This window comes from Thermobia domestica, chromosome 1, assembly GCF_964235325.1.
Source record: "Thermobia domestica chromosome 1, izTheDome1.hap1.1, whole genome shotgun sequence".
NCBI classification, from domain to species: Eukaryota; Metazoa; Arthropoda; class Insecta; order Zygentoma; family Lepismatidae; genus Thermobia; species Thermobia domestica.
The window spans coordinates 388,831,602-388,844,559 of record NC_137454.1 but is presented as its reverse complement, the minus strand read 5'-3'; the positions used below and the strand labels follow the sequence as shown (position 1 = coordinate 388,844,559).

The 12,958-nt window shown below is 38.2% G+C and overlaps 1 protein-coding gene across 1 annotated transcript in view; it reads right to left on the bottom strand.

Annotated features, from left to right (window-relative positions):
* Positions 1-3,740: 3,740 nt before the first annotated feature.
* LOC145665114 (uncharacterized) overlaps positions 3,741-12,958 on the bottom strand; it is an 88,636-nt gene continuing 79,418 nt past the window's right edge. The window contains exon 2 of the mRNA XM_081732402.1: positions 3,741-3,829. Coding sequence (XP_081588528.1) covers positions 3,769-3,829 — 61 coding nt within the window. The 3' untranslated portion in view covers positions 3,741-3,768. The remainder of the gene's footprint in view (positions 3,830-12,958) is intronic.

Genomic DNA, 12,958 nt, shown 5'->3' with positions numbered 1-12,958 from the left:
AACTAGCAGTCCGATCGTTGCCCTAGCTTTCCCATCCTTCTTGCACCATTCTGCATCAGGAGATTCCGGTTTCGGCTTTTGTACATCCCACAGTTCTTCTTTCATGAGAAGCAACTGTATTTTATATTTCCAAACACTGTAATTGCTATTGTTTAACTTTGGAAACAAAATTTTTGCTGTGTCCGCCATCTCGTACAAGTTTTGCGCCAATGAGAAAAAAACGATCGATCCTAATGACGGCGAGACATCAAAATCACAAATACAATTTTAACAGTTTTAAATCACTTCATTTACATTTTTCTGATCTTCACCGACATTTCATTGGGTTTAAATACTTATCTCTCTGGAGCCCATAACCACTGTTCTGTTTTGTATAATGACACGCAAGAATTAAACCACAGAACCTTTATTGTTAACCATAATTTTGTGCAAGTTAGATGCAAGTGCAATATCGATCACAGAATACAAAATTCTACTACTCACAACACTGTTGCCATAACATGTATTTTGAAAAACCCAACTTACAATACCAACAATCAAAGGGATAACAATCTCCAAATTTTATGCCATAAAAGGGAACGAAAAATAAAAAAGCATCGTAAGCCTGTACTATTTCATAACGTAATAAATCATCAAGACCATATTTTTAGTAATTTTAAAGAATCACCATAACATCTGATCCAAAACTCCCAATTCAATGACGTCATAGCCGGGCCAAGGTACCTCTGACTCATTCGCACCAGCATGCATGGCCCCTGAATAAGCATAAGCAAAATTTCAATAGGTGACGCAATCCCGGGCCTAAGCAGCCCTGATTCATTTGCATTAACGCTATGAGGCCCCAAATTGGATAATCAAGAGTGCGATAGGGTGTCCCCAGTACTACTTCCCTTCTCTTCGGTATCATATACACTGCGCTGACCCTTACTGACATGCAGCATCACAGTATTGTTTTATAATGTCCGGCTGAATAACATTCAGGTAGGATAATAAGGAAACTTACTTTTGTGAGCAAAAACCATAGAGAATATGGCATGAACGTTCTTTGGGGTTCGATTTCTTGGGCTTCTGGCCAGATTTACGACACCACTGATGTGCTCAGGGAAAACCGACCCTTTTCAATGCAACCACCCACGTCCTAAAACTCCATGCTTCATTGACGAGTAAAAGGGACCCTACCCTATACTTTCGGGCCTCGATATCTGGGGACATCAGATCCCGGGCTCGATTTGTGACATCACCACTCTGCTGAGGGAACCATGACCTTTCCATTGCCACCTCCCACGTCCAAGAACTACATACGTAGACTATTTCAGAAGAGACACAAGCTAGAAACTTCGCGGCCCAATTTCTGGGGCTTCAAGGCTTCAAGCCCGTTTTCTGACATCACAGCTGTGCTCACAGGACCATTATTTATCACCACCACTCGCGTCCAACAACCCAATGTCTAACACGGTTTCCTTATCGTAGAAGAACTAGCTCCATGCTCTTTAGCCTATATGTTATCGATTGCACATCACATTATTGAATACATAAATTATGGACGAGATAATATTTTCGAATTATTAACTTATAGTATGTATTTTTGAGACTTTTTTTTATTGTCTTATTGATTTTTCAACAAACAAGGCTACGGGTTGGGCAGAGACCCTCTTTCCGTAGTGCCTCCCTTCGCTAGCACTGCGGGCCTGTTAGTTACGCCACTGGTTACTATGAACGAAAACGTGAGTTTTGAAATAACTAATCGAGCAATATCTTAAGTGCTTTTGCAGAGGTCAGGGCCCACCCGGAAATTTCCGGATATCCAGGCGGCCCAGTCCCCTGGGCTCTATATACTACAAAAACAAGTAAACACCGTAGGTGTTATGGGAGGTGTTTTTGGTCCATTATCTGCAGTGGCGAAGGGTGATATTTTCAAGAGGGTAGGCCCAATATTCTACTACTACTACTACTACTACTACTACTATTATTATTATTATTATTATTATTATTATTATTATTATTATTATTAATAATAATAATAATAATAATAATAAAATGAAACAGATTAGACATATATATATATATATATATATATATATATATATATATATATATATATATATATATATATATATATTTTACTACAGAAACACAAGAAGACAAATCCACATAAATTTTTACGTAATTGAAATTCATCGACAGCACTTATTCTATCCATATCTCAATTTTCATAATGAAATTCACGTATGTGACCTTAATTCGCCATAATGCAGTTTAATTGTTTTAATTAGGCGTGATCGGGTGTGGAAGATGGATTATCATATTATCTGCGCTTCACAAGAAACATATGTTGTTTAGTCTACTTGCACTGAAAGAAAATCTACTTATAAACTTTCGTCTTTAACTATATCGTTCAAAACATATGACAAACATTCAATCAAGTCATTTTGTGCCACTTAATTCCCCTTTAAAAACAGAATCAGACTTTTTTTTTCATACGCTGCTCTTTATTTCAACAACTGCAAATAATTTTATTGTACCAATGCATGCAGAACTCTCTTGCCCTCTGTTTTTTCTATTTTCAACACAGGCGTTAATCATCGTTCCTTAATAATACATTAATTTTAATTAGACCACTTTAATAGAAGATTCTATGTTCGTATTTTCCACTTACTGATATTTTCTCTCATTCGGTTTTGGAAATGTAATTAAAAATGTCACTCACAATATCTCAAAAGCACAGACACTCTCTACTCAATGCTAATGAACTCAACGAGTCTGATTTCGTACAGGTTTCTGCCAACGTAACCGAACAAAGGGGCAGTAGTTTGCGATAATTCGCGTAGCACCTTTAGAGTTGCTTGTTTCAGCTTTCGCGTTGCGTTAGGGTCCGCAAAATTAAGCAAAGTTGGTACGGAATGGGGCTCTAGGTTCTCTTGCTCTTTATTTGTTTGACATAGGTCTCGAGAAAAACGCTTTATGTAGAAAAGAAAGTCGATAAGCACTGAGGCCGGTCTCTTTCACACGTTATTACCAACACGTTCTCTCGTGGGATTTTCTGAGTAGCTTGTAGTTCTACTGCCGCCTGAGACACTGTTCGGTGAGCCTTCCAGCAGTGGTGCTAACCACGATTCTTTATCGAATAATATTTTTTTTTTCAACTTACTTACAGAAAACCAGCATACATTCTGTGCAAGGAAAATGAATGAACTATAAATTATAATTTCTGAAAGTAAATGGGTAGGCCGGGCCTCAGGGCCTCTTACGACCCTTCGCCACTTATTATCTGTTTCATATCCTGTTACCAAGCATTGATTAGCATTTTGTGTCACATTTTTCCCCCTCAGCGTTTAATTATATATTCAGGTATGTTTTGCCTAACAAATTATGTTTACTTGTACGTTTTATTATCCAAATCCAATTTGTTTTTTGTTTTTTTGGCAATTTCTAATAAAAACCGAATATTAATGTGAGCGACTGTACATAAAATGAGTAGGATGACATGAACCAACCAGGGGCGGATCCAGGACCGACTTCTGGGGGGGCGGTGGGTTGTGATACTGCTACTTTTAAGGGCTCCAAACTTTGAGATGGGTTTTATTTATATATATATATATATATATATATATATATATATATATATATATATATATATAAAATAAGAAAGTTTCCTTTTCTGGGAGGCGGAAATAGTTTTATAATTAAACAACAACAATAATAATAATAATAATAGTAATAATAATAAATTTGTCTATTTACATATGAAAAGGGGACTGGGGGCATAATTCATAAAATTTCTCCGATTAGAACAATCATGGCATTACATGGAAGGTTTTCCTGCTCCAGCCTAATACATAGAAAAAAAATATTTACGTATTCAGTAGAAGAAATACATGAGTTTTAAAAATAACTCTACATTGAAACTCCAACATTAGTAATGTTAACAAAACAAACATAATTACATCAGCATCTCCAAATTTCTTTGTGAATACCTTAAGGTCTACCGCTCGCTGGCGACAAAACAGTTGCGCAACTATATCGTCGTTGTCGCCTGCAGTTAGCAACTTCATGGAGACAAAACAGTTTTGATGCCATACCCTCGCTCACTGGCGACGGCAACAAAAAAGTTGCCGAGCATTTGATATCACAATTTACATAACCAGCAACCGGCATTCTTCATTGTTAAAGGCTTGAATATCCATTCAACAATGAAGAAAATTCTAAATAAAAACTCGGCACGGATTCTTGCCTTCGATAAATTATGAAGTTTCTTCTCTAAAAATATGATGTCTGTAGGTTGAAATTTTAAAGAGAAATCGTGAATTTTCGTGAAAGGTAATAAATGCATTAGAGTGATACGAAGACTGTAGTGATATCTATCAGCAAAACTTGTCCGTTTACATCAGACTTAATGTGGGATCAGAACCATATTGTAACTCCCACCGGGAATCGAACCTGGGACATCGTACACCAAGGCTAATTAGTAGACCAAGAAGAAAGACTCCTTTGTTCCATGTATTTTGATATGTACTCTATTTACATTATTGAATAATAGTATCGACCTAGTTTCGTTTGAGGAGACACACTCCATTATGCTATAGTTGAAGAAGCTTTTTCTGATCTTGATCAAATTCTGTCTGTTATTTTAGAGATATCTGTAGGTGGTCACATAAATATTTTTTATTTTATAATGTGAAGTTATCAAAAAAATTCAACAATTCTGAGACAAAATAAGTTTTTATCACTTTTTTATTGCCTTATTTCCGTTTTTCACTCTAGATAACGCTACTGTAAGGATAAAGAATGCTTTATTTCGTGAAATAGGTACAGTGAATCCACGTTTGTAATGATAACGAATTTTCTGTTGATGGATCACTGGTAAGCCGTGTTTATTATTCTTAGAACTTTGACTGAACAGAAAGTAAATTTTGATTATATGTACATTATATGTATGTGAACAAGGAGAAATTTCTGCATTAGATGAGGAAATTGTATGAGCTATTGTGATAATATATTGGCACTTCACAAAGCTCCCGTGTGTACGCTATTGTGCTTTCAGCGAATATGGCCTCGGGTTCCATTCCCGTTAAGTATTTTTGCATTGTCCAAGAATCGTAAGACAACTAATTTGCTACTTGCAGTAAGAGTTAAGAGAATTCGGAACTAGAAGATGGTATGGGAGTGATGTGCTAACTATTCATCGTTTCTTTTATCCAATCTCCTCGGTTTTTTTTGGGGGGGGATCTGAAATTCTATGGGGGGAGCTCATTAAAAATGTGGAATGTAACCATGTACCTTATGCAAACCATACCTTTATATACTGTATGCAAAGAAACCGTCTATATACTTTCAGAGAACTGTATCTTTGTTCTTCACTGCTACACACTAATTTTTAGCTATTGAAATATAAAGCTTCTTCATATACAAGAATTTTTACTAATATTTTGATCACCTTTTCAGGAACTAAATATTTAAATACACATATTCAATAAACTAACATATTTTACAATTTAAGTTTTAAAGAAGGCAGTTCAATTCATCTTGGGGATGCGTTATACCATACTTTTTTATAATATTTCTTATATAGAAAAATCCCACTTGAGGACCTTCCATGGATATTAACACAAGTGAACTTAAGTAATGTGTACCTTGTCTTAATTTAGTACAAATTCGTGCCATATTTGAGAATGATAGTAAGACTATTCATGGCTTTGGATTGATAATTTTGACAAAAGAAACACTGACCAAAGCTTAAAACACACTTTATTTTAAATTATAATAATGGTTTCGAATAACCAACATATCCTTCTTCAGACAATATCGGAATACAGGGTATGGTGTGAGGACTGCGATATGTCGTATATAGGAGAGACAGGAAAGAGAGTGAAAGAAAGATTAAAACAACATAAAGATGATGTTAGGAGGAAGAAAGATACCAATGCCATATCTAAACATGTTAAGGAGGCGAATCATGGAATTAATTGGGATAAGACGGAAGTATTGGAGAACTCAACCGTCCTCTAGTGGTGTGACAATTAGCTAAATTAATCCATTAATCCAATACTCCTCTTCAAAAGAAACACATGATATACAGTATAATAATACAGAAAATAATAACACAGAAAAATTCAATTTTCAATAACAATTTTATTAACAACAAATAGAGGGTCGTGTATATGCACCAATACGTATGATTGTTGTATATACACAATCTTAAACATATACGTGGATGGCCCCCCTTACATTTTGTCATTTAATATATCCCCCAAGTTTTCATCTCATATGGAATGATGCTCTTCTTTTCCAGCGCAGAATTTTTGTTAACAGCACTCTTCTTGGTAGCACAACAGCACTCCTTTTCGTAGCACCCAGCAGAGAGAATCAAGTAGGCGTTAACGTGTCACACCCGAAACAAAGACGGCATGCTGACGTGAGTGAGAAGAAACTAATCCCTAAAAATCTATAATCATCTGCAGTGAATTAAAGATTTCATGTTATGACAATTTCTATAATACGTGGAAAAAAAAAAACATAGTAAATTGGATTACATCCATATAGTGTGATATTAACAGTTTTTATTGGTAGTTTAATATGAATCAGCATAATGTACTGGTGTAAGAATACAAAAGGTGACATAATCTAGCCCGCGAGAGCAGTATTGACAATTTAGCGACTTTGTCGCTAAAACTAACGACTTTTGGAAGTGTCTAACGACGAAAATTTTTATTTAGCGCCTAGGGACATTTAGGAATTCAAATATTTTGTTCTATATTTATATTAAAGTATCCAAAATTTTGCAGTTCGTGATACTAATAATGACTTTTACACACTCGGTTGCACTACTGCTATGAGCGACCTACTTCGTTGGATTCATCGCTGCTATGAGGATTATGCCCTTCTTCACTGCGGTTCCTAAATCCGGGAATTTCCCGTATTTAACTAGTTGCGTAATAGCTGGTAACCTCTTGCATTGCACAGTGCTTACAGTGACACTGACGCTGGAGAACATTCTGCTTTTCTGGTTCAGTGTAGTGCGTGTTATTTATATATTAATTGAACTGCGGTTGTTCTTAATATAAATTATACAGAAATTTCGTGGGGTGAGTTATGTGAAGTGTTCCAATACGAAAGCAACATGAATTCCCCAACCCCCCAAAAGATAATCGTACTCAATAAGAGGGCATGGGGAAAAGTGATCCAAAATTTTAAGTATTTGCAAACTTTCAATGCTATATTTATTAATTTTGTATTCTTCAAAGCGCATAGTGCAGTATTTTTGTCAAGATGGCCATTTTTTAAAAGAAAAAATACTCGAGTCTTCCATTGTATATGAAAAATATTTAAATTATTTTAATTCCTTTGTAAAATCGTATAGCGACTTTTCTAGCGACTTGGCAGGAACGTCCGAGAAGTTGGCCCCCCCCATTGAAGCACTAATGATCTCTTCTAGTGCAATCGTTAGTGCTTCGTTAGTGCTTCTTAGAAAACCAACTCCCAACATTAGTGCTTCAATAGTTTGGACGCTAGAAGCAAAAAACTTTGGGGGGGGCCAACTTCACGTTAGCCCCCCCCAGAAAGCACTAACGATTAAACCTAGTGGAATCGTTAGTGCATCGTTAGTGCTTCCAGAAAACACGAATAGTTTCGTTAGTGCTTCACAATTAGTGTGGCTATAGCCAGTTATATGTCACGAAATTCCCATAAGGAATACATGGGGAATTTTTAATTGGCTCAAATTCCCAACAAATTCAAAAGCGCTAATGACCTCTTCTAGTGCAATCGTTAGTGCTTCGTTAGTGCTTCTTAGAAAACCAACTCCCAACATTAGTGCTTCAATAGTTTGGACGCTAGAAGCAAAAAACTTTGGGGGGGGGGGTAACTTCACGTTAGCACCCCCAGAAAGCACTAACGATTAAACCTAGTGGAATCGTTAGTGCATCGTTAGTGCTTCCAGAAAACACGAATAGTTTCGTTAGTGCTTCACAATTAGTGTGGCTATAGCCAGTTATATGTCACGAAATTCCCATAAGGAATACATGGGGAATTTTTAATTGGCTCAAATTCCCAACAAATTCAAAAGCGCTAATGACCTCTTCTAGAGCAATCGTTAGTGCTTCGTTAGTGCTTCTTAGAAAACCAACTCCCAACATTAGTGCTTCAATAGTTTGGACGCTAGAAGCAAAAAAAAAAACTGTGGGGTGGGCCAACTTCACGTTAGCCCCCCCAGAAAGCACTAACGATTAAACCTAATGCAATCGTTAGTGCATCATTAGTGCTTCTAGAAAACACTAATGTTTTCGTTAGTGCTTCATTATTAGTGTAGATATGGCAAATTGTGTGTGACGAAAGTCACGTAAGATAAACATTGGGAACTTTTTATTGGGTCAAATTCCCACCAAATTCAAATGCGCTAACGATATCTTCTAGTGCAATCGTTAGTGCTTCTTAGAACACCAACTCCCAATATTAGTGCTTCAATAGTTTGGACGCTAGAAGCAAAAAACTTTAGGGGGCAACTTCACTTTAGCTCCCCAGGAAACACTAACGATTAAACATAGTGCAATCGTTAGTGGATCGTTAGTGCTTCCAGAAAACACGAATAGTTTCGTTAGTGCTTCACTATTAATTTGGCTTTGGCGAATTACATGTCACGAAACTCCTGTAAGGAATACATGCGGAATTTTTCATTGGGACAAATTCCCGCCAAATTCTAAAACGCTAATGATATCTTTTAGTGCAATCGTTAGTGCTTTGTTAGTGCTTCTTAGAACACCAAGTCGAAACATTAGTGCTGCAATAGTTTGGACGCTAGAAGGAAAAAACGTTTAGAGTGCAACTTCACGTTAGCCCCCCAGGTAACACTAACGATTAAACCTGGTGCAATCGTTAGTGCATCGTTAGTGCTTCCAGAAAACACTAATGGCTTTGTTTTGCTTTACTTTTAGTGTAGATGTGCCCACTTATATGTCACAAAGATGTCCAAACTCACGAGGTCGGCGCTTACGAGTTCGAAACTTACGCTAACTCGACCTCAACCTCACGAAGTGAGCGTGAGATAAGGCTGGTGATGTGAGCGTGAGGTTGAGTGAGCTCTGGGTGAGACGGGTGAGGTGAGCGTGAGGTCAGACTGGTGATGTGAGCGTGAGGTCAGACTGATGATGCGAACGTGAGGTTGAGTGAGCGTGAGGTCAGGCTGGTTATTTGAGCGTGGAGTCAGGCTGGTGATGTGAGCGTGAGGTTGTGTGAGCGTTAGGTCGAAATAAGTTTGTGAGTTCAGGTCGAAATTAATTTTTTGAGCGTGAGCTTGAGTGAGGTTAGGTCAAAGTGGTCACCTCTGTTTACGAAACTCCCATAAACACATGGGGAATATTTCACTGGGACTAATTCCCGACAAACTCAAAAGAGCTAATGATATCTTTAATACAATCTTTAGTGCTTCGTTAGTGTTTCCTAGAGCAGTGACTCTTAACACTAGTGCTGCAATAGTTGGTCAGTAAAAGCAAAAAAGTTTCATAGACAAACGTGAAGTTAGCCCCCCAGGAAGCACTAACAATCAAACCTAGTGCAATTGATAATACATTGTTGGTGGTACTAGAAAACACTAATAGTTTCGTTAGTGTTTCATTATTAGTGACGAAACTCACGTAAGAAAAACATTGGGAATTTTTCGTTGAGTTAAACTTCCGCTAAATTCAAAAGCACTAATGATCTCTTCCAGTGCAATCGTTAATACTTCTTAGAGCACGAAATCTGAACATTCCAGCATTATTTCCAGCTTCATTAGTTTGGATGCTAGGAGTTAAAAAAAAAAACTAACTTCACGTTTGTCCTTGAATTTTTTTTGCTTTTAGAGACCAAACTATTGCAGCACTAGTGCTAAGAGTCACTACTGTAGGAAGCACTAACGAAACACTACAGATTGTATTAAAGATATCATTAGCTCTTTTGAGTTTGTCGGGAATTAGTCCCAGTGAAATATTCCCCATGTGTTTATGGGAGTTTCGTAAAAAGAGGTGACCACTTTGACCTAACCTCACTCAAGCTCACGCTCAAAAAATTAATTTCGACCTGAACTCACAAACTCATTTCGACCTCACGCTCACATCACCAGCCTGACCTCACGCTCACTCAACCTCACGTTCGCATTATCAGTCTGACCTCACGCTCACATCACCAGTCTGACCTCACGCTCACCTCACCCGTCTCACCCAGAGCTCACTCAACCTCACGCTCACATCACCAGCCTTATCTCACGCTCACTTCGTGAGGTTGAGGTAGATTTAGCGTAAGTTTCGAACTCGTGAGCGCCGACCTCGTGAGTTTGGACATATTTGTAACATATAAGTGGGCACATCTATACTAATAGTAAAGCAAAACAAAACCATTAGTGTTTTCTGGAAGCACTAACGATGGCACTAGGTTTAATCGTTAGTGTTTCCTGGGGGGCTAACGTGAAGTTGCACCCCAAAAGTTTTTTCCTTCTAGCGTCCAAACTATTGCAGCACTAATGTTTCGACTTGGTGTTCTAAGAAGCACTAACAAAGCACTAACGATTGCACTAAAAGATATCATTAGCGTTTTAGAATTTGGCGGGAATTTGTCCCAATGAAAAATTCCGCATGTATTCCTTACAGACGTTTCGTGACATGTAATTCGCCAAAGCCAAATTAATAGTGAAGCACTAACGAAAACATTAGTGTTTTCTGGAAGCACTAACGATGCACTAACGATTGCACTATGTTTAATCGTTAGTACTTTCTGGGGCGGGCTAACGTGAAGTTGCCCCCCCAAGGTTTTTTTGCTTCTAGCCAGGGGCGGATCCAGAGGGTGGCGAACGGGGCGATCGCCCCCCCCCCCACAAGAGGAAACTCTTATTTTATATATAAATAAACCCATCCATAACAAGTTTGGAGCTCTTAAAAGTAGCAGTATTACCGCCGACCGCCACCCCCCCAGAAGTCCGTCCTGGATCCGCCCCTGCTTCTAGCGTCAAAATTATGGAAGCACTAATGTTGGGAGTTGGTGTTCTAAGAAGCACTAACGATTGCACTAGAAGAGATCATTAGCGCTTTTGAAATTGGCGGGAATTAGAGCCAATTAAAAATTCCCCATGTATTCCTTATGGGAATTTCGTGACATATAACTTGCCATAACCGTACTAGTTGTGAAGCACTAACGAAACTATTCGTGTTTTCTGGAAGCACCAACGATGCACTAACGATTGCACTAGGTTTAATCGTTAGTGCTTTCTGGGGGGGGGGCTAACGTGAAGTTGGCCCTCCATAGTTTTTTGATTCTAGCGTCCAAACTATTGAAGCACTAATGTTGGGGTTGGTATTCTAAGAAGCACTAACGAAGCACTAACGATTGCACTAAAAGAGATCATTAGTGCTTTTGAATTTGGCGGGAATTTGAGCCAATTAAAAATTCCCATGTATTCCTTATGATAAATAACTGACAGAATAAGAAGATTTTTTTATTTCCAGCGTCCAAACTATTGAAGCACTAATGTTGAAGGTTGATGTTCTAAGAAGCACTAACGATGCACTAACGATTGCACTAGAAGAGATCATTAGCGCTTTTGAAATTGGCGGGAATTAGAGCCAATTAAAAATTCCCCATGTATTCCTTATGGGAATTTCGTGACATATAACTTGCCATAACCGCACTAGTTGTGAAGCACTAACGAAACTATTCGTGTTTTCTGGAAGCACTAACGATGCACTAACGATTCCACTAGGTTTAATCGTTAGTGCTTTCTGGGGGGGGGGGGCTAACGTGAAGTTGGCCCACCCCACAGTTTTTTGCTTCTAGCGTCCAAACTATTGAAGCACTAATGTTGGGAGTTGGTTTTCTAAGAAGCACTAACGATTGCACTAGAAGAGGTCATTAGCGCTTTTGAATTTGTTGGGAATTTGAGCCAATTAAAAATTCCCCATGTATTCCTTATGGGAATTTCGTGACATATAACTGGCTATAGCCACACTAATTGTGAAGCACTAACGAAACTATTCGTGTTTTCTGGAAGCACTAACGATGCACTAACGATTCCACTAGGTTTAATCGTTAGTGCTTTCTGGGGGGGGCTAACGTGAAGTTGCCCCCCCCCAAAGTTTTTTGCTTCTAGCGTCCAAACTATTGAAGCACTAATGTTGGGAGTTGGTTTTCTAAGAAGCACTAACGAAGCACTAACGATTGCACTAGAAGAGGTCATTAGCGCTTTTGAATTTGTTGGGAATTTGAGCCAATTAAAAATTCCCCATGTATTCCTTATGGGAATTTCGTGACATATAACTGGCTATAGCCACACTAATTGTGAAGCACTAACGAAACTATTCGTGTTTTCTGGAAGCACTAACGATGCACTAACGATTCCACTAGGTTTAATCGTTAGTGCTTTCTGGAGGGGCTAACGTGAAGTTGGCCCCCCCCCAAAGTTTTTTGCTTCTAGCGTCCAAACTATTGAAGCACTAATGTTGGGAGTTGGTTTTCTAAGAAGCACTAACGAAGCACTAACGATTGCACTAGAAGAGATCATTAGTGCTTCAATGGGGGGGGGGCCAACTTCTCGGACGTTTGGCAGGAGGCGTTTAGCGACTTCTAGCGACTTTAGAGTACTAAACTAGCGACATTTCACAGTGGCGAGTTGGCAACAGTGCGCGAGAGGAAGCGTGGTTCGCTACAAAGTAATGGTGTCGTAGGACGATTTTCAACCAGCTAGGAAATACTTAATTGTATTATAGATAACGAGTGTGCATCCAACATCGTTAGAATGAAAATATTAAGTATAAACATTACGAGATAATTTTCCAAATAGAATCGCCCAACGATTACAACGAAGTAAACGCCAAAACTCAAATTTACTCATATTTACGCATAACGCCACGATACTTAAGACTAGAAGAAAATTTCCATCATGTAACCTAAAAATAGTGCTGTAACAACATACTAATTCATAAATGAATATTGTTATCTA